General features: G+C 57.2%; 1 protein-coding gene across 1 annotated transcript; it reads right to left on the reverse strand.

The window, feature by feature from the left end:
* Positions 1-22,752: 22,752 nt before the first annotated feature.
* Positions 22,753-25,465, reverse strand: LOC136993766 (scavenger receptor cysteine-rich type 1 protein M130-like; the record flags this gene model as incomplete). The annotated part of the gene is made up of 5 exons (XM_067308712.1): positions 25,462-25,465; positions 24,642-24,956; positions 23,903-24,217; positions 23,147-23,209; positions 22,753-23,063 (listed from the first exon to the last, which is right to left on the reverse strand). Coding segments are annotated over exons 1-5 (1,008 nt in total), but the record flags the coding sequence as incomplete, so codon positions are not given.
* Between the last annotated feature and the right edge of the window lie 494 nt (positions 25,466-25,959).

The raw sequence follows: 25,959 nt of genomic DNA on the forward strand, positions 1-25,959 counted from the left end.
AAGTGGCTGGGGTTGGACAGGTAGTGCCATATGATCTACCCTCCATTTCTAAACCAACCACAGAAAGTAGCACTATTTAATCAGTCTAAATAGCAGGGGCAATGGCCACTGTTTTGTTGGTGGTGCATAAACAGGACAGTCGTGCTGAGCAAAACTCCATTGTCTGAGGATCTGCTACACATTACTAAACACATCTTCGTCGTGTCCAAGGGTAAAAAAAAGCTGGGGGATATTTAAGACAAATAACTATCTCAAATATCCCAAACCTGTTTTCTCCTTTTGCACAACAAACATTACTCTCATGTTAAGGATGGCAGGAAGGTATTTGGGTCAAGAAACATTTCTGAGCTCTGTCAGGCATTGCACAAACATCTCCATAGCTGCATTATTGACATTTCTGCCTGCTGCGATACTGCAGATAACATGGGCACAAGAAGAAGGTGCCCTAGCTGCAAGCTGATGTGCAGATCTGGGCCAGCACAAGGCCCTGGCTGTTAGTCTTTAAATGGTTTGTCCAGGATTTTGTGAGAGAGGTGCCCAGTCTGCATGGAAAAGCACCACAAATGTAAAAGCTGGGAATGCAGTTTGTATCGTGAAAAGATCTTGAACGTCAGCCAGCACCAGTGTTTCACACCTGTGGTCGAAGCCCAGAAACAGGGAAGGGCTGTATTTGCTGTGATACATTAACATGTGCTGGAAACTGGGACACGTCACGTTTCTTTCCTGGAGGTAGTACTGGAAGTAGCGTGGGATGAAGAAGGGGTGGAAAGGAAAGCGCAGTGAGAACAGGAGTTCAGGAGGGTCACGAGTCTCGGGGACTTTCTGGGGTTGGCTCCGCCCACGCCGGCTCCATGGTCTCTGCAGCAGAAGGACAGTCTGCAAAGCACCACGTCTCATCTCTATGGTCGGCTGGAGGGGCACCCTCCCTACAATCTCTATGGTCAGGTGGCTCCTCTGGGCCGGCCTCCAGCACTTCTCTATGCTCTCCCGGCAGAGGGACACTCTGGGATCCCCCCTCCAGCCCCTTTCTTGGGCTCCTGATGGAGACAAAATTTCAGGGCCACCCGCTCATGGCAGATAATGCCAAAGGCTGTGATGGCCCCTGGATTGTTTGCCCACTTCTGAACAAAAGGCCACGGCCTCCTGGGGCTCCCGTCATGTGCGCGTGTGTCCCTTTGCACAGACTCGCCCAGGCCCCGGGGCAGAGCGGGGCCCTGTGGCAGCAGCACCCCGGCAGCAGCGTTTCCCCACCGATGCTCCCCTGCAGCACAACTCCCGCAGCCCAGGGCCAGCCCAGCGCCACTCCCTCTCGCTCACCACCCTCCGCCCCAGCCAGCAGCAGCCGCCGCAGGCTCTGGCCACACGAGCACACGCCGGGCCGCAGCGTCGCTCTGGGCTCCCTGCGCAGCAGCCGCCAACACCCGCCGCTGCCAAAGCTCCTTCTCCGCGGCCTTGAGAGCGGCGCCGCAGTGGGGCCCGGCGGGGGCGGGGCCGGCAGCACCAGGGGCGTTGGCCATGGACACACAGGCCCCGCCCCCACAGGGCCGGAAGTGCTGCCTCCTCCCTCGGAGCATGCGCACTGGCGCAGAGGAGGGCGGTGAGGGGCGGGGCGGGGGCGGGGCCAGGACTGCCCGGGCCCTGCAGGGAGTGAGGGAAGGGGCGAGAGGCGGCTGGTGCCGCGCGGGGCAGCGTCTCCCGGCGCGGGGCCGCCTGGAGCCTCGAGCCGCAGCACCAGGAGGTGCTGTGCCGGGGCCGAGGGCTGAGGGCCGCGGGCTGGGCAGAGCGAGCGGCTGTGCGTGCGGGGGCAGCCGGAGGCGCCGCGGCCCAGTGTGTGCGAGCAGCTGCTGGGGAAGGCCCGGCCCAGCCTGGGCCGCCTCCGACCCCACGGGAGCCCCCGGCTCTTGCGCCGCTTCTCCTGTCAAGCCAGTGACAGCACCAGGTGGGTTTGGGAGCATAACAGTGGAAACAGAATGATTTTTTGGAAAAAAGACCAAAGTACCCTTCCAATGTCTCCTATTCTTTTTGAAAGGACATAGAAAAAACCCTTAGAAAGTGCTTCTGCTCTCTGTTCCTGAAGTAGAAGTTTTCCCAAGACTTTCTCTTTGCCTTAGCTGATCTAATACTTTGCCTCTTGCCTTCTGCTGAGTGGGGAAGTGTGCGGCTGAGAAGTTTTTACAGACCTAGTTGGTGAGCCCTCCTTTAGCGTTAAGTTATTTAAGTGGGTGTATGAGTTGCTTTTCCACCTTTTATTTCCTCACCCCCTTAGACATTTCTACCCTAGATCTGAGTGTGTTCAAAGCAGAGGTCTGTGCAACACCTCTGAGTGTCTCTTGTTTCTTGGAGATGGTTCTTGTGGCATCTCTGTGAAATCTTCAGAGCTTGCGTTTAACCTGCTGCCAAGTCCCTGCAGCTGCTGCCTGCCTCTGCGAGGGTCAGCCCCACATCTGGCTTCAGGGTCCCCGCGCTCCTCCAGTTCTGCTGGTTTAAGTGTTTGTGGGCTGGTGTGAGGAGGCCAATAGCTGGTGCAGGTGTGAGAGCAGTGCAGGCAGAGCAGTCTGTGATCCCCATGTGTTTAGTGAGCTGGTGCCTGCAGCTCTGCTGGTGCTGCCTCTTCCCCTGTTCAGTCCCCGTCCATGCCAGGCCCTGAGGTGCCACAGTGACTAGGTCTAAACCACGTCTGCAGGTTAACGGTGCTGAACATTGGTTCCCTGCAAGTTTTCTGGAGAAGCTGAATGGCAAGGGAAGGACCCACTGGTTCAAGCACCCAGAAGAAGGTTTTGGTCGCTGCCAAGTCATTGCTGGGCGTTTTGGTGCGGTCAGTTGTCCGCGCTTCCTCCCCGGTGGCAGCAGCCACCTGCGCTTTGTCGCCATGGGGTGAGTGCGGTGCAGTGCCCGCTGCCCTCCCTCGCAGCCAGGTTTCCCGCATGGGGGCCATGGCCGGGTGAGCACAGCTGCAGTGCCCAGCCCGGCCGGGACCCCCAGTGGGGTTCTCCCTGCGGCCCAGCCTGCATGGGGGCAGGGGCAGTCCCCGACTGCTCCATGCAGTCCCTGCCCACTGCAGGGCCAGCCCTGGCCAGGGCACTGGGGCGAGGGGGGCCGTGCCCCCTCTGTGACACGGGCTGTGGTCACAGGGGACATCCCATGTCACGGCAACAGCTGCTCTCTCCCGCGCGGCCCTGGCCTCTCCCCACACGTCGCGGCGAGGCCGGGGGAGCCCAGGCGCTGGGGCTGCTCTCGGCACCACTCTGCTGCGAGGAGCCACCAACCCTGAGCGGGAGCTGGCGAGGGGAGGCTGGGGCAGAGCGGGGCTGCGGTGACATGTGGAGGAGGAGGAGGAGAGGGGCTGTTTCCTCATCACCTCCTACTGCGGGGTAACCCAGGGCAAGGAGGACAAAGATGGAGCTCTGGGACACTGGCCATGGGATGCGGCGTGGGCAGGTGGTGCCAATGCTCCCCACCCATGGTAAGGCCTTCAGGATCTCCTTCCCGGGAGCTGTTGCAGAGACCATTAACTCTGAACATGGCTGTGGAAACCCTGGGCCAGGGGGAGGGTGGACAGGGCTGGGGGCTGCAGCCAGATCCTCCACTGATGGTCCCCTCTGGCTCAGGTGCCAGTGTGGCCGCCAGGACTCCTGGATCCTCGCCCTGATGCTGCCCCTGCTGTCCCAGGGCACCCTGGGCAGAAGTCCCTGCCCCAAGGGTCACTGCTGGCCTCTCAGTGGGCATTGCCCACCCGAGCTCCTGGCGGGGGAAGGAGCTGGAGCTGCTCCGGTGGCTGTGCAGAGCCTGTGTGTGCAGAGATCCCGTAGGGGGAAACTGGCCCTGCAGGGGAGATTCTGGGGGATGCCCTGAGCCCCCAGATTGCCATGGGCACAGCACCGTCCTCTCACTGGGTGAAAATCCCTTGCCAGTGTCCCTAGGGAGGGGGTTCACCCTGTGAGAGCTGCTTCTGGAAGGAAAGGAGACACTTTCTGCTTTTCCTCAGCTCAGCAAGACTTTCTGTCTGGGACCCCGAGCACTGCCTCTAATTCCTTCCTGCAGGCTTTGAGCTCAGGGACACATTGTGGATGTCCCGTGGTAGGATCTGCATGTCCTAATGCCTCTGTTTCAGCTGCAGACCCTCGTGGGGGCAGATAAAGGTTGTAGCCTCAAGGCAGTGCCCACCTCAGCTGCTGAGCCCCTGTCAGGGATGGGGTATGTTTGGGGAGGGGGATGCAGTTCGAATATGCTTGCACTTGTCATCTCCTTGGCGAGGCATGTGCTGAACAGCTGTGAGCTGGCCCCCCCCAGAGCATGACGTGTCTTTCCCTTATTTTCCAGAGACCCTTGCTGTCTGGGAAGGTGTGTCTGACTACATTGTACAGCAGCTGATGCTGAACCAGGTGGGTCTGCCATCGTGGGCCTGCCCAGGAAAGCCTTCTTCTGGATCTTCTGGATCTGAGGGATGATTTCTCTGCTTTGACTTGTATTTTTGAGAGGGTGAAGGGGAGGGGGATGAAAACATCTGGAAAGTTCTTCAGAAGAACTTCTCCAAGGCTTCTCCAAAGCTTTTCTGAGTGCTTCGTCTGTCCCTTTTGTACAGCAGGATTGGGCAGGGCACTGAGCACCATCCCCATGTGCTGACAAGTTACCAGCCTGTCCACCTACCAGTCTCATAATTCTTCTCTTGCTTTGTGTTTTCAGGGAGTGAGAGTTATTTGTCTTGGGACCTTTGGTGTTGTAACTGAACGAGTTGGTGTTGGGAAGCATGGTTTCCTGGCTGTTCGCAGACCCATGTTCTGTCTTTCGAAGACTATTGCAGAGGTTCACGGCCTCACCTATGATAAGGCCCATGCTCCTGGTAAGAAGACAGGCTGAAACTTTTGCTTTGCCTTAGGACATCTTTGGGGTGTGCATAACTGCTGTTCAGCGGTGACTGTTAGAAACCTAGAATTGCTTCCCCAGGTCCTGAGAACAGCTTCAGTTTTTAATTATCATGTCATCATAATGCGCATTACAATTATACTCCCTCTCTCCCTGACTTGTTTAACAGCTGGCTGCATGCCAGATGTACTGGGGCTGCTGCTTCTCCTCAAATTGAGTTAAAACCTTTGGTCCATGTTTATGCCACACTGGAGCTTGTAAAGTTGAATAAGGGCATTCATGCTGGCTCTTCCATTCTCCTTCTACTTTGAAGTAGGTCAAAGGCAGCTGTAGAGAGCCTTGAAATGGAGATGGGGACAATAGTGTGTATGAAAACCCATCAGAGGCCATCTTTGCTGGGTTTGCTGGTCGTCCCTGTGAGCCCTGCAGCTGTAGTGGACATCGGTGATGCCTGTGGGGCAGCAGGAGCTCCGAGTTGCGTTTGGAGTGGGTCTTTCCTTTCAAAGGACTCCACATGTTCTCTGTGATGTCAACATCAGTCTGGCACTTCTTAGAGCTGAGCCTCTGGCACCAAAAGCAGGGATGTTTGCTGTGCAGTTCTGAGGGTGCTGGGGGTGGCTGGAAGGATCTGAAGGGGTGTAGTGCAATGCTTGTGTTTTCCTTCTTTCTTTCACCATGTGATGTGGCACAGCTAAATGTCTCCCAACCTGGAATGCACGGAGTGTGAGCACAAGTACCTGGCACCCACTCCGCCCTCTTGGGAACTGGTCCCCTTTCTCCTCTCCTTGTCCTGCCATCGTGCCCCATGTTCATAGGAGATGGCCAGGCCCTTTCTTTCGATCTCTGTAGGGAAGAAAGCATTGCTGTACACTTGGCACATCCGTTTGCAGAGTACTTTGAACTTCTCCTAGGGAGAGATGACATGAGATTCCTTCAGGAGCTTGACCAGATGTTAAAGAAGACAGCTCTGTAGCACTGTCTTGCTTGAAGACCTCAAAGCTGCCAATGCTCTGTTTTAGCCTGCTCCACTAGTGGCTTTGTTCCTCTTTTTCTGCTTCCTAGGTCATAAGCTCTCCGAGCCCCTGAAGTATGCTCGCATAGCCTCGGACATCTCTGTTCCTCAGAAAACAGTGGAGGCTTGCATAGAAGAGACCATGCGTCTTTTCTCCCGCTGCCTGGAGAGTGGGAAGAATGTTACCCTTGTGTTGAAGGACATTGGCATGCTTGTTATTCAAGGAGTAGATGTGAAAATGAGATTTTACAGAGACTTTCTGAGAAGGCTGAATGGGACAGAGCAGCTGGTAGAAGTTCTTCTTGGGGTAAGTTTTCCATTTCTCCAGCACTACTTGCAGTCCTTTTTTAAATCACAAGTGACTGCAGTTCTATTAGCCTGCCATGACCTGTTTAAGCACATGGACGGTCCTGGCCTACAGTAATGCCAGCTCCCTAGACTCTTTGTCTTGAGCATTCAGAGGATTTGGCAACAAAGACGACCCTGGGAATAGCTGTGCTGGGTCCACCCAAAGATTCATCCAGCCCGGGAGCCTGTTTCCATGTGCTGAGGGAAAAAAGTCCAAGGAAAGGGCAGGTCTTGTGTGTTTTTTCCAGGTAGACTTCCCTCCTTCCAGAAAGCCATGGTTTAGTGCCCTTTAGTGATGACATTTGAACCCATGTGTCCTTTGGCTGTGCCTGGGATGGTAAGGCAGTGAGTTCAGCATTTTCCCCTTAAGCTGTGTAACAATATTTCTGTGCGTCCCTTTGGAAGCTTGGCCTGATCCCTTCAGGGGACGCCCTTGAGCTCTGGTGTGGTGAGGAATAGTAATGGATCCCTCCTCCCCTTGCCTGGATCAGTGGGGATGTCAGACATCGCTGTGAAATCTCTGTTGACCTCAGTCCTCTCTCTTTGCAGCTGGAGGGCCTGAGTGTGTTTCATCTCTCCCATATGGCAGCTGGTCAGAATATTTATTGCTCTCATGCTCTTGCTCTGTAGCGTTTCTAGGTCTGTGTCTGTGTAGGTTTGTTTTTGCAGGGATAATTGCTGAGCCCACTCTCTGGGCAGGAAGCAGAGGCCCAGGCAGACAAAGGCCCATATTGGACCAGCCCCCTGTTGCTGCTGTTGCTATGTTGGTCTAGTTGTGCTGACCAGCTCTTCCCAGTGCCCTGGAGTGTCACCAGCATGAAGGGGGTCTTTCTGTCCTAATGTGTGCATCTGCACGCTGGCAGTCGTGGCTGCAGCATGTCAAAGTGAGAATCATTTGAGCCTGATGCCCTTCCCCAGGTCTCTAGTGCAGCTCTGTCCTTCATGCTGGTCTCTCAGGTGCATCTGGAAAGGTGAGATGTGAAAGCAGGCTGAGGTGAGCCCCTCGAGGGTTAAGGCAGAGATGTAAGCAGGCTGTAGGCCTGTAGGCTTCCCAGCTCTGTCTCTTCCATCGGTCCTAGTCCGTGATGTCTTTTCAGTCCATTCTCTGGGCCAGGGCCTTTTCTCCAGCCTTTGTTGCAGTGGGTCCCAGAGCAGCTGCCCCTTGAACACACCTCAGAGGTTTGGCCTTCCCAGTTGTTACCCGCTTTGCCTCTCCATTCCTCCATGCTGCAGAGGCAGTTGTCTGAATGTTAGGAGAGACTGTGTGGTTAACCCCACATCAAGCCGGCAGGGAAAACGCAGCCGCCAGGAACCCCAGCTAGTGCAATGCCTTCTCGTGTGCTTGCCTCCATCAGCTTCTGCATTAGGAAAGACCTAGTCTCCTGACTGAGTCTCTGGATTCTCAGCCTTGCAAAAAGCCTGACAGTGTTCTTACCCTCTCTCATTAATTTCCTTCCAGCTTCTGTGCTTCATAACTGAGGGACTGTTGAGAGGAGTGGAGAAATTCAGCATTTCAGTGAGGCAGCTTCTTCTCTGAGCAGTGGAAAAGTTTGCTGCCCTTGTGAGCACTGAGATAATTTTCTTGGCATCACCTCACACGTGTCTGTCACTTTGCAGATGCCAGAGATGAGGGATTCAGTCCTCTCAGGCACCAAAACCGCTGCTTCTCAGCCCCATTCTGGTCAGGTCATCATCTTTCCTGAGTGAGTATGTTTGCTTCTTAGCCCCTGGGTGGCCAAGCGAGCAGCTTCTCACGGCATGTTTGGTAGCATTGTGTTGCCAGTGCTTGTGAGGGCTGCTCAGAAACTCATCTGAGAGTAACTCTTTGAAATGTGCATCAAAGTGCAGGTCCCTACTAGTTGCTGGCTTGGGACATTTTCATGTCTTCTGTGAGACCTGCATGAATCAAATGTGTCCTGAATGTGTTTCCTTGGGTCAAAAGTTTTTTGTGGGAGGCCTATCTAGGACAAAGTGAAGCGTGTGCCCAGGGGGGTTTGGCGAGCTTTCTCCTGGCTCCCATCATGCTCAGTGTTTTGTTCCATTACTTGTCTGGGAGATGGAGGTTCCTTTCTACAGATGGATGGACATGAGCTTGGGAGGGCCTGCAAGAGATTTGGAGGGTGAGACAGGAATTAGAAATGGTGCTGGAAAGCTGTAGAAAAGGAGACTATTGTGTTCTGCCTGGACATGAACATTGAACGGGAGATGGGAGATGATCCCAACAGCAGCAGAGAGGATCTGGGTTAAAATGAGCTTTCTCACAGGAAGGCTAGGAAAGCCCTCGAAGAGCCTGATGAGGAAGCTCATGCCCCTCTAGCTTCTGGAGGTCTTCACGATGTCACTCAGCTTGCTACTGCACTCCTCCAGCATCTGGCGTATTCTTCATATTCTGCTTTGGAAAAAGATGGACTTCCCAGTAGCTCCCAAATGCCCCTGTGTCCTCATTATTCACCCAAGGGGCAAAGGAAGTGTGGTGCCCTCCCTTTAGACTGGTTTCTTTTTCCTGTTTCCAGGTACAAGTTTGAGGGTACGGCTAGAAAACCACCCGTGGCACCTGTGAAGCCGACCCAGGAAGAAGAGATGGGAAAAGATGAGTCCAGTGTCAAGAAAGGTAATGAAGCAGCTGGTTCCTGGCAGGGGTTTGTGTCTTCTCCTTCTGTCCTCTTTGGCAGGGCATTGGAGCCAAGGTGACAGTGGGATGGCTCAGGTAGCATGAGGCACTAGAGGTGATGCTGCTTACCCAATATGGGAAATCTCAAGTGACTCCTGAGGTAACAAGACCTCGGGGCAGCCCAACACTCCCACCTGCAGCTGATACCTCCAAGTTAAACTTTCCCCCATTTCCACAGGACTCTGCCCTGGCATGCACTGCAAACTGCTCTTCCATTTGAGGCATTGGTGCAGAAGGGAGGCAAACTTGAGGATTATCCTTGGGCAATGTGAATCCTAAATTGTGCCTGGAGCTGTATGTAATGGAGGGGCTGAGCTATTTCATGGAATCAGTGTATTTTCAAGTGGTGGGAAAAGTCACCTTGAGCAGATGGTACAAAGTCTGGTAACCTATGCCAAGACTTCCTTTCATTTTCAAAGCAAGGAGTTCTTACCTTTCTTTCTGAATTTCTCATAAACATCCCCAAAACAGTGCCTTTGAGTTGACTATGTCGCCAGAGGAACTGCAGGCATATGAGATCAGTAGACAGATCCAAGGATCTGCTCCCCTTGTGTGAAATTGTTGCCCCCAGAGAGGCTTTGTTCATTCACCAATACATCCCGGCAAGCCTCCTTTTTCATAATGTGAATAAGATAGAACATGAAAGAACAGAAAAAAACAGTGCCACAGGAAATGATGTTGCACAGTAAAAACTAAAAGAAAGAGAGAAGCCATTGTCCGGAAGGGCCAAAGACCACCCAGGAAAGAAGACATAAAAGGAATCAGCTGGAGGCCTGACAGTTTTATCACAGGCTTGATCAGATCTGCATATCCTTCCTTTTCAAAAGGTCTCTGCAATTCTATCCTGAGGTGTTTTCTTGTCTCCTGCTTACAGGAAATCTTCCTGCCCAGCGCCTCCTCTTGAGAGGGAGGCATCCTCCAGCCAAAATAACAGCTCTGACTATGCAGAAAGGAAAGGGGAAGAAAGCTGAGGGCAAAGCACCTCATGGCAGGTGAGACACTTGGAGGAATGGATGAGGGTGACCCTGGACTCTTGTGCTTGTTTGGGTGAGATGCTTCCTCTGGACACCAGGTTCATAGCAGCTCTGAATATCTTTTATCACATGTCGCGGTGACTCCTGATCCCTCGATGGCAAGAATGCCTTTACACCACTTTCTCCTTCTTTGACACTGGGTCTCCAGGAACAATCAGTTTTCCATACCTAAACACACAGCAGCTGAGACCATCAAGCAGTGTTTAATATATTTGCGAGGACGGGGTAACTGTGTCTCTTAGAGGCTGTCTTTATAAAGGACCCTGCTGCTCTCCTTGCCACATCAAGACAGAGCCTGTATCTGGGCATGCTGAGCATTCCTGCAGGCACATCATGCAGCCCTGGGCATTTCAGCTGGGGGTGATCTCTGTCTCTGCCCAGCTTGTGAGTACAGGACGGAGACCAAACTCCGCCTGTGCTCACACCACCTCCCCACAATGTGTATTTTCAGCGTGCTGCCAGGCATCCAAGGGAGCTGCTCAAGGAAGGTGGAGCGAGGCAGGAGGAAGGGCAGTGCTGAAGGCATGCCGCCACCTGAGAAACTGGTTACAAGAATCCAGAGGTGGCCAGGAGAGGTACGTGCTACTGACTGAGGTCCTCCTTGTGCCATATGGACTTGTGGAAAAGCGCAGTTCTATGGGCAGTGAGTATGAAAGACCCCTTCCTGCATGTTCATTTGGCCATTGACCGACCTTGTCAGGCCTTGCTTTAAAAGGTGCAGGTCATGCTGTAGTTTTGCCATGCATTTGTCACTGCTGCATTCTCAGGAAACACCTCAGAAGAACACCCCCCCCCCTTTGGCCCTGTTTCTGGAGGGAATGTACCTGCTGGGCCTTTCAGGGATAGAAGATGGACAGTATCTGTTTAGCTCAGTGATCATTTAGCTCATTGGTCCGAGCAAATATGTGATTTGCAGACCTGCCAGTATTAGCTTAGGGGCATAAGAGCACTGACAGGAAGGCTCAAGACAAGGGGCAGAAGAGAGGATGAGAAATGACCTTTGCACACTGGAAAATACCAGATGCCAGTAATAATCTTTGCTGTTTCTTTTCTATGGTCCTCCAGGTGGAATATCACTTCAGAGTAATGGGGGAGGGGATTCTTGTCTTTCCTCCAATCTGAACCCCTGGGAAGATTTCCCTTTCCTGTGCCTTTTGCTGAAGAGACAAGCAAAGCAAGTGAAGAGAGAAGAGCACTTTTGGAGAACTCATTTGAAGAAACCCCAGTACTTCCTCTGGAGCTGTTTTCCAGAAGCATCTCTAAGAGGCAAGGAACCATGAGGAAGGGGGCTTGTGGTCCAAGCGAAGTCCCAGTGTTATTAAAGTCCCATAGTTGGGCTGCCAGCTGTTGGGGAAGCTCAAGTGAGGCCATGAACACTGATACTGAGAGTAAAAGCTGAGGTCCTAAGGGGTGTTTGGGGTCATTTGATCTGACCTGCCAAACCTCCCAGTAGGGTTTCAATAAAAGTTCCTGCTCTGCCCATGGCAATTTCTTCCCCTCATTTGCGATGCTATGGGAGATGTCCGACTGAGATGGAGGGGTGAGCAGGCAGCCTGGCCCTTGCCCTCTGAAGGGCAGTGGGCCTGTGAGGGAGAAAGTTTGCATTTGTGGAAAAGGATGGGATTTGTATGGCAAGAGACAAAGCAGAGTGCAGAGCGGGGTCTGTCCTTGGCGTCCTGGCCCAGCAGATGTAGAGGGAGAAGCGCTGAATGCGAGTGGCAGGGAGGGGGCTGTTTAACCAGCTGCGCAGGGAGCAGGGACTTCAGTGTGAGGAAGAGCACAGAGGGACCTGTCTGGGACCCCTAATGAACATCCCTCTGCATCAGCTCCTTCCTGCTGAAAGGGCGCAAGGCAGGGCAGAAAGGCAGTGACTCCCCTGGGGTCTAGCAGGGAGGCTAAAAGCTGCCTGTAAAACCATGACTTCACAGCAGCCCCAGATCAAAGACTGGCAGTCAGGTTTGCTCTCCAAATTTACTTTCTTTTTTTTTTTTAATATCTCCTGAACATTGCGCACAGACTTGCTTTTGTGTTCTCTATCCCCTCAGTACCAGCTCACGGCACAAAAAAAACCCCTTTCCTTACCCAAATGTACTCACCCATCAGGCTGCCCTGCCCAGCCCAGCTGCAGCACCTTGCAGCCTCCTGTCCCTGCACAGAGGGAGAAGCCCTGCTCCTGCGGCCCCACATGCTGTGTTGGCCATCTTGGCAGCTCTTGCTGCTGCTGAACCCTGCTCTCCCATCAGGAGCTCAGCTATGACTGCGACCCAGGATGTCCCGCTCTGTCTCCAGACTCAGCCTCTCTCCAGCCAACAAGTCAGGCTAAGGATCAAGCACAGACTGGACAGAGAGTGCTGTCCTCCACCCTGAGGTTTTGCTTGGGGCGGATGAAGGACTGACCCTGCCACAGGGTGGGGAATCTCTGGCAGAGCTGTCTGCACATCAGGCAGATGTGTGAATCACTCCCATGTCCCCACACAGTCTCTGGAGCGGGCACTCAGCTGGGCTCTTTCCCTGCCCCATGGCACTGCACCCTCCCTTCTCCCCATTCAGTAATGAGATGTACAGACACAACCACCTGGCACTACACACACTCTTCCTTCTTCTGTCCTTCCCATCAGGCAAGGGGATGGGACAAGTCAGCTCAGCTCAGCGTCAACAGGACACATGTATATCACATCCTTCGTGCTGCTCTCCAGCCTCTCTGGCCATACCACATGGTCTAGAAAGGATGTCCCACAGCAAGATGCATGTCCCAGCCAGCAGCAGATCTGCTGTCCCAGAGCTGGGACATGGTGACTGTGAGCAAAACCCAGGGTGCTGGGCAGCACAATCCCCCAGGCACCCCACCAATAGGGCAACATCCCTGGGTGGGTTCGAACCACCAACCTTTCAGTTAACAGCCAAATACGCTACCTGCTGCGCCACAGAGACCCCCACCTAGTGCTCTCCTGGGGCAGCTCCAGTGTCCAGTTCCCGGTGCTGTGGGAATGGGAATGTCCCTGATCCCAGGCACATCCCCAGCCCCAGGGAAGGGGACACTGCCCTTTGCCCACTGCCAGGTGCTGGTGGGCAGAGCAGTGCAGAGGGAGGCCTAATACCTAGGTGAGGGGCTGTGGGCAGCTCCCTGCCCAGGATCGGCCCTGCCTGCTTTCATGGCCCTTCCAATGCACACCCCAGGGGGTAACTGGAGCTGTGGGCACATCACCCTGGGGAGGGCATTTCCCTCATCCCATTTGCTCCTGCTGCTGGCATTGAAGACAGGGGTGACACACACACAGGAGTGCTGCACGGGGTGGCAGAGGTGACTCAGGGAAGGAGTTTGCTCCTCTCCATTGACCCTCCCTGGAAGGGCCAGAGTGTGGGAGCAGCGCCTGCAGCAAGAGTCTCCTCCTGCCCCTATCAGCTGCAGAGATGTTGAAGGGGCAGCACTCCATGATGCAGTCCTGCTCCAGGACCAGTCCCAGCTGAGAGGCGATCTCAACTTCCCCCATCCCAGCCTGTGGCCCAGCAGGAGGGTTCAAATGCTGCTTTCTGCTGAGGCTCTCAGGGCACCAGGGGCCAACAGGGCTGTGCTTGTCAGGGGCACATCATGGGACAAGAGTATGTCCCACCCCTCAGCAGGCTCTTAGGGGATGTAGCTCAGTGAAGAGCACCTGCTTTGCATGCAGGAGGTCCTGGGTTCAATCCCCAGCATCTCCAGGGGAAGCTTTTGTCCTGAATCTCCATCCCTCCCCCTCCAACAAGGGTGAGGGCTGGGAACAGGGTGCATTGCTCCTCTCCAGAATTTGTATGCTTGCCCTCTGACAGGGTGTCATGTGGGAAGTGGTGCTCCGCATGTGGGAAGAGCCCAGGCAGGTCATCAGAAAGCCTGCCCAGGTGAAATGACATCATTATGTCACTACTATTGCAACAACCTGATTGGCCAGCAGTAGGCAACAGGCAGGAGCTGAGGGGTCATCAAGTGCATCTCAGGAGAGATGGCAGCCCTGTGAGACAAGGGTCAGTAGCATGCACGAAGGTGAGAGGACTGGATGCTGGCTGGGAGGTTATTTCAGCTGCAGCAGCAGGATTGCCCTGGGCAGGCACTGTGAGGGCATCAGGCTCATCAGATGCACCTGACCATGGGAAGTGAGAGCTCAGCAGGAGGGGAGAGGGGAGGCAGGTGGAGGTGCCAGCTGGGACATCACTGGTGAGTCACTCCTGTCCCAGCAGCTCCTGGCCAGCAGCAGGTGAGCAGGCACTGGGGTCACTGCAGGTGACAGGAGCTGATTCAGCAGCTGGGGAGGTGGGAGTGAGAGCAGGAGAGGGAGCAGGAGAGGGAGAGGCAGACAAAAGCACAATGGCTGGTGTGTTGGTTGTGAGGTCACTTCCATTACACTTCCCTGATTGGCCAGCAGTGGGCAGGTGGCATTATGAGGTCACGAACAGCATCACAGAGGCTGCCCATCAGCAAGGAGAGCTTGGGAGGAGGCGGGAGGGAGGGAGGGACAGATGAAGGTGACATTTGTGGCTTTGATTGTGAGGTGTCTCCTTTCACAGCAGCTGATTGGCCAGCAGCAGGTGGGCAGGATATGTGAGGTCATCAGTGGCATGACAAAGCCCATGAGGCTGAGGTGAGAGCCTGGAGGGAGGAAGGAGGGAGAGGCAGATGACCATGATACTGCTGGCATAGTGATTGTGAGGTCACCTCTATGAGTGCAGCCTGATTGGTCAGCGGCAGGCAGGTGGGTGGGCACTGTGAGGTCATGAAGGGCAGGAGGAAGCCCCCAGGAGAGAGGAGAGTTCCTGAAGGGGGCGGGGGCGGGGGCGGGGGCGGGGGCAGGGGCAGGGGCAGGGGCAGGGGCAGGGGCAGGGGCAGGGGCAGGGGCAGGGGCAGGGGCAGGGGCAGGGAAATGTAGCGTGACTGGAAGCTGGTTTGTGAGGTCACTTCTACTGCAGCAATCTGATTGGGCAGCAAGCTGGCAGGCACTGTGAGGTCACGAAGCAGGTCAGAAAACCTTCCCCTTGGAGAGGAGAGCTCAGGGGAGGGGAGAGGGAGAGATGAGTTAGAGCGATGTGTTGGATGTTTATTGTGAGGTCATTTTCTTGCATCGGCTGCATTGGCCATTAGCATGTAGGTCAGCAGGGAGGTGTAGTGAGGTCATCGAGAACATCAGAAAACTCCCCAGAGCTGAAAGGAGAGCTCAGGGAGAGGGGAGAGGGAAGGCAGGTAAAGGGGGACAACACTGGGATGAGGATGTCACTTCTTTTGCAGTGTGGTGAGATCTTTGGAATTGAAGTTATGCCTGTGATACAAGGATGACATTCAAATTTATCCGATATAGTCCTATATCAATGGGAGTGGATCGTGTGTGCTCTGGAGTGGTTACATGGGACCACAGGCCAGCTGGATTATTAGGATTCACTGAAACACCCCCCTGAGGGACTGTCACCTGACCCAGGTGAAGATGCTATTGCAAGGACACTTCTGACAGAGAATAGCATCAACGGCTGGACAGCAACCAAGCAATCTTGTTCAAGAGGTTTGGATTCCCCACATGAGCATTATCTAAGCAAAAGATCCAAAGGAATTAGATTTTTTTTTTTTTTTAAACAAACACTTTGTCTATGAATGTCTGTGAAGCAAACAAATCATTTTGATCCATTATCTTCTGGTTATGGACCCAGGCACTTGTGTTGTGCCCCTCTGCCCCTTCTGTGGGCTCTGCATGGAGCTTCAGAGCAGGCATGCTGTTTCCTGCAGCCAAGGTGAGAGATTTGGACCTGGCAAACAACATCTGGGCATGCCAAAAACATCATCCGAGGGATGAAACAGGCATGTCTTCATTTTGTCACTCTTTGTCCATCTCTGGCCCATGTCCATGTGTGTGAGTGTAGTGATATTTCTGCAGCTGAGCAGAGAGGTCCCTGCTCCAGCCCTCGGAGAGAGCGTGTCCTTCATGTGAGGGCTGAGCCCAGCCCTGCATGTCCCTGTGGGGAAGGGCAGGGCCTGATGCAGCCCCAGGACAGGCTGAGCGGGTGCTAACCCCATGGTGGAGGGGCCATGGGGCTGAGCAGAGCTGGCACCACTTGTCTCCAGACAGACTGTGGGAAGCCCATGGGAGAAGGGTGTTCAGAGAGTGAGAACCCTGTGGAGGTGAGTAATGCCCATGGGCGCTGCAAACCCAACCCCGTCCCCATGGGAAACCCCCACTCCCACTGGACTCAGGCTTGAGTCCTGCATCTCCCACAGGGAGAGATGGGCCAGGGGCTGGGGAGGGAGGGAGGGGGCTGTCTCAGGGCAGGGGCTGCCAGCAGGGAGGCTCCAGGTCCTGGGGACAGAGGTGGTGTCTGAGCCCCAGCTCCCCCCAGAGCCCCCAGGGTCTCCCCTGCCCTGCCCCACCACCCTGGGGCTGTGCTGGTAACACCATGGGTGTCCCTGGCAGAGAGCAGTGCATGTGGGGCCAGAGCCAGGCTGAGCAGGGCCGTGTTCCCGGCAAGGGGCAGGAGGGCAGGGCAGACCCTGAGCGGGGCCGGCACAGCCCAGCTCTCCTGCAGCCCAGCCGAGGGCTGGACATGGCACCAAGTGCCAGCTGAGCCCTGCGCTCCTTGCGGCTGCGCAAGTCCCAGAGCCCAGGGCTCATGCAGGGCCCCTGTCCAGCCCCGAGGGCAGAGCGGCTGGTCTGGGAGCAGCGAGGGGAAGGAGCAGGATCTGGCCTTTGCTCGCACTGTGCTATGGCCCTGAGGTATAAATCTCCATCTTTGCCACAGCTCGGTGTGGGCAGAGTTCCAGGGCAGAAGAGGCTGGTTAGGGGCACCTGGCGCAGGACGAGGTCCCTGCAGAGCGGGTGCTCCAGCATGGAGGTGTCTGCCCCAGAGCAAGAGCCCCTCTGTGCCCCAGTGTCCTCCTGCCCTGGCACATGCAGTGCTGCTGGGGCTGAGCCCTGAGGCCACTGGGACAGATGTCTGAGACCCCTTGCTGAGCAGTGCTGATACTTTTCCCTCACACGTACCCTGGGGGTCTGGGCTCCTCCCGTGATCCCTCCCCAGCTCTGCACACACGGCCCAGCCATCCTGCAAGGTCCCCGGCACCAGGGCTCCATCCTGGAGAGGAGCCAAGACATCCCCAGCCCCAGGACATGCTGCTGCCCATGGAGGGTCAGTACAGGGCCTGGGGCTGGAGGAGTTCCCAGCACAACACGGGGAAACGCTGCCATGGAGAGGGTGCTGGTGACAGCTGCTGGCTCCCTCCTCTCCTCGAGGGCAGGATCCTGCTGTTTGCAGCACCACTGAGTTGTGGCTGTTCCTGGTGGGGGAGGGGGGGGGAGGCCTGGCTTTGCCCTGCCCCAGCTGGGGGGATGGAGGGGGCTCGCACAGCCCCACTGTTGGGCTGTGGCTTGGCTGCTGGGGCAGAGGAGACCTGCCCCTCCTGGGACCCAGAGCTGAAACCCTCCTGTGAAGCAGAGCCAGCGCTGGGCAGCACTGGGGCTGGGGACGTTATCCTCTGCCTCCCTGAGAGAGGCACCAGACCCTGGGCAGAGACGTCCAATTTTGTCTCCTGGCCTGATAGTGCCTGTTGCGGGGGAGAGGCGAGCTGTGCTGGGGCAGCTGGGCAGGGAGGGCTGATGGCAGTCGCGTGGCCCCATGCTTTCCTGTGCCTGCCAAGGCTGAAATCAGTAAATGAGTGGAGGATGGGTGCATAAGTGGTGGGGTGGGGGGATGAGAAAAGGAAGGAAAAGAAAAATGCAAGGGAAAAAGTAGGGAACATAAATAATTTCAGTGTAGGAAAGGAAAATTAAAGCAGGAAGAAAAGCTGCTCTCAGAAACTGCCAGTTTAGTCACAGAATCCCAATGTTTTTTACATACGGGTATAGATCATATAGATTCAGCTATAGATGCATCTGGTGACTCCTCCCCATTCCAGGAGATCTCTCCAAGTAGCTCAGGTGTCAGCTCAGTGCAGGAAAGGAAATGAGCCACGGTGAAGGCGGAGTGTGTTTTTGTGCGCTTGGCCTTAGCCCCACTGCCCGTCAGTGTGTGGCATGGGGAACCTATCAAGAAGAGCCAGCGGGGTGCGGAGACCCCCCCTGGCTGGAGGAGGGAGGGCAGTTTGGGTGCCAGATGCTGCACAGCTGTTGAACCCTCCTCCCCACTCAGCCCCTGTATGAGAAGTTTCTCACCTGTGGGTGCTGGGGCGCAGTTGGTTTAAAACCGGGCCTAGGACCAGGGATCCTCTCTTAGCTCCCATCGGCAACTGCTTTAGGAGTGGACATGAAATCTTCTCTCCATGGAAATATGCCCTTGTGAGCATCCTCAGGGATGGGCCTGTCCCAAGGCCAGGGGCTGAACCGTGACTTTGGGCTGGAGCCCGCATATTGTGGTGGTCCCTTCTCCACCCCACTGCCCTCTCCCTCTTCTGCCTCCCACCCTGCTGAAGGAAATGTCCTCTCCTGTCACTGACTGCTCCCATCCCCTGTGTCTGCACGCAGATAGTCCCCTGCACAGACCCAAACTGGTGCCTCAGCTGAGGCAGCTCCTTCTTCTGCCCTTGCAGCCCATCACCAAGAAGGCAGAGGGGTGGGGGTGGGTGGGAGCAGGAGAGGGGTCCCAGCACTGCCCGCAGCCCTGGTGCCTCACAGTCCCTGCCAGGAAGGAGCCAGCTCTGGGCTGTGCCAGGAGTGCTCGGGGGTCCGTGAGGGCCACGGGAGCCAGAAGCAGCCCCTGGAAATGGGAGACCCCGCGGAGCCACAGGAGGGGAAATCCCAGCCCCTGGCACCCCAACAAGCTGCTCTGCGCCATGTGCAGGGGCAGTGGGAAGCAGATCTGCCTCTCAACTGCTGTGGGGAGGTGATCCCCAGGCAATGAGCCCCTCTGGGGCTGGCTGGAGTGTTCAGGGCTCTGCTGTCACCTCCAGGCTCACTGCTGTGGGGCCACAGCCCAGGATGAACCCTGTCAGTGCCTCTCGGTGGTGGCCTCCGTGCTTGGGACTAGGGTGGTCCAGGCAGAGCCCCTGGCAAAAGAGCAAGCAGGGGCACTCCCAGGGTGAGGGGACTGGACCTCCCTGCCCAGGGGGGCATTACGGGACCCTGCAGAGAGACCCAGTTTGGCTGGAAGCTCTGTGTGTGGTTTGCAGGATGGAAATGTCTCTGCCAGCAGGAATATCCTCCAGCTGGACTGTTCACTATTCCCGCACTCCAGGGTCCATGGGCACTTGCAGGTGCACAGCCTGTCTCAGAGCCCGCTGGTCCCGAGATGTGTCCCTTCCCCACTGCTGGTTCTTGGCGCTTCGCCCTCCCTGATCAGCCTTGGGGAGACACCCTGACACCTGGGGAGGGAAGCACCAGCTCTGGATCAAACTCCCAAATGGTTTTAATAAGAACAAATACCAATGCATGGCATAGAAGTAGACAAATAAAAATAGACAAAATGCCCAGCTCTTTCTGCTACCAGTGGGAGAAGGAAGACTGGTCTCTGGCACTCATGGCTCTCCCAGCTGCACAGACCTCTCCTCTGTCTCAGGTGCACCCAACCGCATGGCAGGGGTGGGCTCTCCTGGCCCTGGGCTCAGGGACCTTTGGGCACCAGGGTCCAGTCTCTCAGCCTTGGCGTCCTCATGGGGATGTGTCAGAGTTGCCTCTTCAGCATCATCGTACCCTGTGTCTGTGGGGAGCAGGGATGGGGCGTCTCTCTTGGCTCCTGGGGCCCCATCACTTCCCCAGGAGTGCAGGCTCCCCTCTGGAAGCAGCAAGGCCGGTGCATTGCAGTTGGCTTCATGCACGTGCCCCTCCTGGGCTGTAAATCCCCTTCCTCTCCCTCCTCTTACTGTCCCAAGATGTCCGGCCCCTTATCCCACCCCAGTTTCCATAGCAGGAAAACTCCTGGCGCAGGTTCCCTCCCTGTCCCGGGAGGTCGGGCTCTCAGTATGCAGTGACTCTCTGGGCACTGGGGATGGCACCCCAGGATTCAGCAGCACTGCACTTCCCCCTCACCTCTCTGAGCCTCCCCAGGCCTGTTTCCCTCCTCTGCTTCCCTGGGCACTTCCCAGTCTCGCTGCCCAGGAACAACATCCTCCCCGGGGTCAGAGACTTCCCTGGCATCATCATAGCCGTCTGCTGGGTCACCTCTGGGCAGGACGGGGACATCTGAAAGGAGAGGGGAGCTGGTGGCAATGAGAAGAGCCCTCCTGCAGAGCGGAGGAAGGAAGGACGTGCAGGAACGAGGGGCTGAGACACTGGTGTTGGCAGGGCCACAGGAGACTCAGCATCCGTCCCACCTCCCCCGGGGTTGTGGGAGCGTGCATAGGGCAGCGGGGATCCCTCTCGCCCAGCCACAGGGTCGGCAGTGCTGGGCTCTGCACCGGAGCTGGCTGTGGAGACACTGGTGCCTTGAGGCATGGCTCCTTGAGGTAAGCTCAGGGCCTGCTGGAGGCAGGGACAGGTTGAGCCCAGGAAGTCCCCCTGCGACCCCCCAGGGCTCAGGGCTGCAGACTCCCAGCTCAGACGGGCATGTGTGACCCTCACATGCTCTGCAGGGCTCTGGATTCACTCCCGAGGGTGATTCCTCCCCACCCTGACAGAGACACTCAGTGACACTGCTGTCAGTCACACAGCTACAGGGAGGAGAGACCAACCCTTCCTCTGCCTCACCCTCCATTACCTGGTGCTGACCCAGGACCGTCCTCCTCCTCGCTGTCCCCAGGCTCGGGCTGCAGCTTGGTCAGGGACCCCTCCAAAGAGGAGCCTGGCGAGAGGAGCAGCGGGTGTTATTGGGGTGAGCCCTGCTGACCCTGCTCATGGCCAGCACTGCTGGGGACGGGGACCCACACAGCAGGGACTGCGCGGGGAGGAGGACTCGGGGCTCGTCCTGCTCCCATGGGACAAACCCCATCTCAAAGGGCCTTTCGGAGCTGCCCTGGGACAGCCCCTTCCCTCACCCACCAGGTACAACCCTGGACAGGCAGCCCGGCAGGCAGGGAGGAGCTGTGCCCCGGGCTGGGATGGGCAGAGCTGGTAGGGAGGAAGCTCCTCACTGGGCTGCTCTCCCCACAGACCCTGTGGCCCAGTGCTGTGGGGACCACTGGCCTGGGGGCTGCCAAGGTCCCATCCTGGGTCAGGGCTGGGGGAAAGGGCCCTGCAGACGTGCTCCCTCCAAAGTGGACCCACACCGACCTGAGCGACCGAACATCGCCTGCTTCTCCCATGTCAAGCTGTAGTCGATCTCCTGGTACACGGCCTCAGAGAAGGGCTCCAGAGACCTCCTGGAGCCTGGCGACAGAGGCAGGGTCGGCACAGCGACATGGAGACAGGAGACCAGACTCCAATGTGGTCACCCAGCCCTTCCCCCCAGACCAGACCAGCACTGACCCCACAGCCCAGCCCCACTGCTCTGTCCAGGCACCACTGCCATGTCCCCAGTGATACCAACGTCCCTGTGGAGATGGTCTGGGACAATGTCACCCTCACCCTGTCCCTTCAGAGACAGCCCCATGCCCCTTTTGGCCCCGAGTCTGGTCCCTGATCTGACCCTGGAGCAGCTCCCACGGCTCCTCTCCCAGGGGAGCTCCCTGCTCTCTGCCAGATGGGTCCATAACACAACCCTGCCCTGCCATGGGTGGGCAGGGCTGGGCAGAGAGAGCAGCCTGGGGACCGGACACCCACACTGAGAGACCCCGCTGCCTTGGGCTCCTCCCGGCGCTGCTTCTGCCCCACAGCTTCCTCTCCAGCGCTGCCCAGGGCACAGCCAGCAGCATCCTCAGATGTCTCCTGCTGCTCCCGTCTCCCCGGGCCTCTTGCTGCCATTTCTCTCCTCGTCCATCACCATCTCCTCCTGCATCTGGACTCTCTCCTCCCCTGGTTGCTGGTGTCCCACAGCCAGACAGTGGAGGGGCAGGGAATAGGGCAGGAGGCAGCACCCCCACCCCAGCTCCATCTGTGCCCCTCACAGACACCCCACAGCACCCGCGGGGCTGCCAAGAGGCATCGCCCACCCTGGGACCGATGGGGAAGGACCCACCTCTGCGCTGAGCCCTGGCACTTCGCACTTGTCCCACCAGGAGGGCCAGCAGCAGGCAGAGCAGGGCCCCCAGGATGATGCAGATGACGACAGGCACCGAGATTCTCCCACTGTCCCTCGCACGGCCCTGGATGGGATCTGCATGGGCAGGGACATGGACAAGGCAGCCCCTGGCCTGGGGGAGGTGGGGGTCCAGGGGCATCCCAGTCCTGACCCCCCCCACACACACATGGCAGCAGGGGGTGGGGGCGCAGGGTTGGGTCACAGGGCAGTTCCCACCCTGCTGGCTGAATCACAGCCCTCCCCAAAGCCACCCGCTCCCACCCCAGGGCCTCCTCTCCGGGGCTTCACACCCCAGCACAGAACCCCTTCCTTCGGGCTGCAGGTCACAACCTGGCCCCAGAGGGATCAACCCCAGGGAGGAGGGGAGGTTACCTGCTCGGGGAGGTGACGTTGTCGTCCTCGGTACAGCTGCAGAGCAGAGAGAGAGATAGAGGGGTGTGTGTGTGTGTGTGTGTGTGTGTGTGGACATCCCCTTAAAGTCCCATCTGAACTGTCCTTCTCTGGGTCCCCATGACAGGCCCAGGGTCCTCTGCTCTGGGCCGTGGGGGGGACAGCACCAGCAGACCAGGGGATGCACTTACAGGGGTTGCAGGAGTCCCACAGGCAGAGGCCTGAGGACACCCAGCCCCACAACAGCTGCTCCCCACCTGACACCAGACACCTGACCTCCCCAGGGACATCCTTGCTCTGAGGAGCTCTGGGGCCTTGTGAGGACACAGATGGGGAAACATGTCCTGGAACAAGGGGACGAAGCACTGCTACTCACCGGAGCAATTCACAGCAGCATCTTCCTTGTGCTGGCAGGCACCGCTGTCCCCAGGCTTGGTGCAGCAGTCCCAGAGAGATCGCTCCGTCCCTCTGCACTCCACCCGCTCCAGCCAGATGGCACCTGTCCCCTTCCCAAATGCAGCCTCCCCCAGGGCAGACACAGCAGGGCCACAGCCCAGCTGCCTGCAGGCGACCTCGGCATCCTTCATGTCCCAGGAGTCATCGCACACCGTCCCCCAGGAGCCGCGGTGCCAAACCTCCACTCTGCCTGAGCACCCGTCCTCTCCTCCCACAGCACGAATCTTCTCCATCTCTGGAAAACGCAGAACCCCCCATGTCACTGGGGCAGCTGGGAGAGCCTGGCCAAGTGAGAAGGGCACATGGAGGAGCAGCTACCTGTGCAGCTCGTAGAGTTGGGACATTTGGCCACCGGGGCTGGAGAGGCTTCTGGTTGTCTCCCTGCAGAAGGAAATGCTGCAGTGAAGGGGCTGCTTCATGGGAGTCATGTGGACAGGAGCAGGACTGACCTGTGCTTGAACCTCCCAGTGCCTCCTTGCTCATGGACACAGCTGGATCCCTGGCAATTCAGGGTAGAACAGCACAGCACTGAAGGCTTACCCCTGGCTGCTCACCCCCCAAGGCTCCCTGGTGAGCAGAGGAGCAGAAGGATGTTCCCAGAGGGGAGGCTTCTCTGAGCTCTGCTGCCAGCAGTGCCCTGCACGCTGCCTGTTTCCTACATAACCCTCAGCCACCAGGACTGGTTTCACTCTCCCCCTTCCCGTTCCCTCAGCAAAACACAGCCATGAGCAGGATGCTCTGCATGGACTTCCCAAGCTAAAAGGTGGTTGTCTGGGCCCTCTCTATGGGCAACAGAGAGCAACAGGCACCTCCAAGAGGTGTCCAAGGGGAGCTGGAGGAGACCCTGCCTGGAGGTGCCTCTGCCCCTCCTTGGGCTACGCAGGGAACTCAGGACAGCTATTGCTGATGGACACGTGTCACTCTGAGAGATGAAGTCTTGTTTGTGTCACTGACAGCACAGTGGTCTGAAATGGAACATAAAAGCCACTCCAAGCACTTTCTCTGCATTGCACCTTGCTGAACAGGGAGCAGGACCTGCTGTGAGCCTTTGTGCCCAGGCGGCTCCAGCCTTACCACTGCAGGTGATGCGAGTCTCTTCTTGTTGGTAATCACATGACTGCAGCTTCCAGGGAGCAGAGGGGCACTGCCAAAAGGAGCTGTTCATCTTCCCACACTGAACACGGTCCAGCCATGTGGGGCCAGATATCCTGCCATACGGCAGGTCTGTTTCAGGGAACCCTTCATCTCCACAGCCCAGCTGTTTGCACACCAGGGACATGGTGTCAGCAGTCATTGAGTTGGAGCAAACACTCCCCCACGTCCCATTGTAGAAAACCTGCAGGCGCCCAGAGCAGCCGTCGCTCTTCTCCAGCCTCAGGGCCGTGAACTCTGGAAGGAAAGGCACAAAGTGGGGGGGAACAAGCTGGTCCTGGGATGAGGAAAGAGAAACCTGAAGCATCCCTGAAAACCCCCCAGGTTATTCTATGGCATCCATGGGCAGGAAGGCTTACTGCAAGGAGCAGGAACTCTTCTGGACACCCCAGGGCTCAGACAGGCAGAGGGCACTGCCAGCAAGTCACTGTTTCACCAAGGGAGCAGAGAGAAGTCCCCAACGTGCAGCACTACCCTCCCCTCTAAGCCCTGGGCACGTTGGTGCTCTCCCTATAACCCTGAACAGTCCAGTGAGGACTGTGCACGGATGTTCCCAGGATGGGGGCTCAGGGCAGCCAGGGACAGGCTCGGCCATGCCCTGCTCTCCCTGCATCCCTATCTTCCTGGGCACCAGGCTCCCACCACTGCTCCCCACACAGACCTGAGCAGACAACTCCTGTGTCCTCTTTGTGCATGCAGTTGTGCTGCCCCCAGGCCTCGGCAGGGCAGTCCCAGAGAGCAGCTTCACCCCCGGAGCAGTTCACCTCGTACAGCCAGATGTGCCCGGAGCCTTCCCCGTAACGAGCAGAGCCGGTCACCTCCACAGCCACCCCACAGCCCAGCTGGCGGCAAAGAACGGTGGCGTCGGACAGGTCCCAGGAGTCGTCGCAGACGGTCCCCCAGGTGCCCTCGTAGTAGATTTCCACTCTACCGGCACAGCGCCCTGCCCCGTTCACCAGCCGGACCCGCCGGCTCCCTGCAGCCGGGAGAAACCCCAGCTGTCAGCGGCTCCCGGCCCTGGGGAGCACAGTATGTTGGGGACTGTCAGCGACTCACCTGAGCAAACCACTCCCACATCCTCCGCAATTCCTTCCGGCACTGCCTCAGGCAGGGAGGTGTTGCAGAGGGTCAGGCGAGTCTCCCTCCCTGCACACTGGACCCTTCTCAGCCCCACGGGGCCCGTCCCTCGCTCAGACTTTGGCGGGTTGTAGGCTCGCTCTGCCTCTCCGCACTGGAGCTGCCGGCACACCACGCTGGCATCGTTCACATCCCACTGGTCATCCAGGACTCTGACCCACGTCCCATGCAGCAGCATCTCCACTCGCCCGTCACAGCGGCTCCCTCCGTCCACCAGCCGCAGGGATTCAGAGGATCCTGCTTGGAGACAGGCAAAATGCCCTGCACCCTCTGTGACGCTGGGGACCCCTGCACCCTGCCATGTGTCTCCCATTTCTGATGCCCTGGGACACCCAGTGGCTCACCCATCTGTAGCCGGCTCACAGTGAGGAATTTGAGGATGGAAGTTTTCCAAGTTTTTTTTTCCCTCCAGTCACTAAACCTTGCTGACTACAAATGTCATTTCTCAGGAAGGGACAGGGATAGGGAAGCATGGGAGGTGAAGGCAAATCCCAGAGCCACCAGACATGTCCTTAATGATGAATCTGGAGAGCTTCAGCAGGAGGAAGCAGTGGCCTGTGCAACGGCCTGGGTGACAGACAGGATGAGCACAAGCCTTGCTCCATCTCCACGCTGGGACTGGCCCCTGCTGAGACACCCAGGGGAGAACCCACACGTCCCTACCCCTCTGCATCCCTAGGGATCAGGGACGTGGAGCTTGTGTCCTGGGCAGGAAGCAGAAGCACGAGGGCCTTTCTTACAAAACAGGATGAGTTTGGGGTTCATACTGACAAGAAGCAAGGGCAAATCCCAGCCCCGCTCTGCAGCTCGGCCTCAGGGATTGCTCCTGCTGGACGCGCCCA

The sequence above is a fragment of the Apteryx mantelli genome, chromosome 20 (assembly GCF_036417845.1).
Source record: "Apteryx mantelli isolate bAptMan1 chromosome 20, bAptMan1.hap1, whole genome shotgun sequence".
Taxonomy (NCBI): domain Eukaryota; kingdom Metazoa; phylum Chordata; class Aves; order Apterygiformes; family Apterygidae; genus Apteryx; species Apteryx mantelli.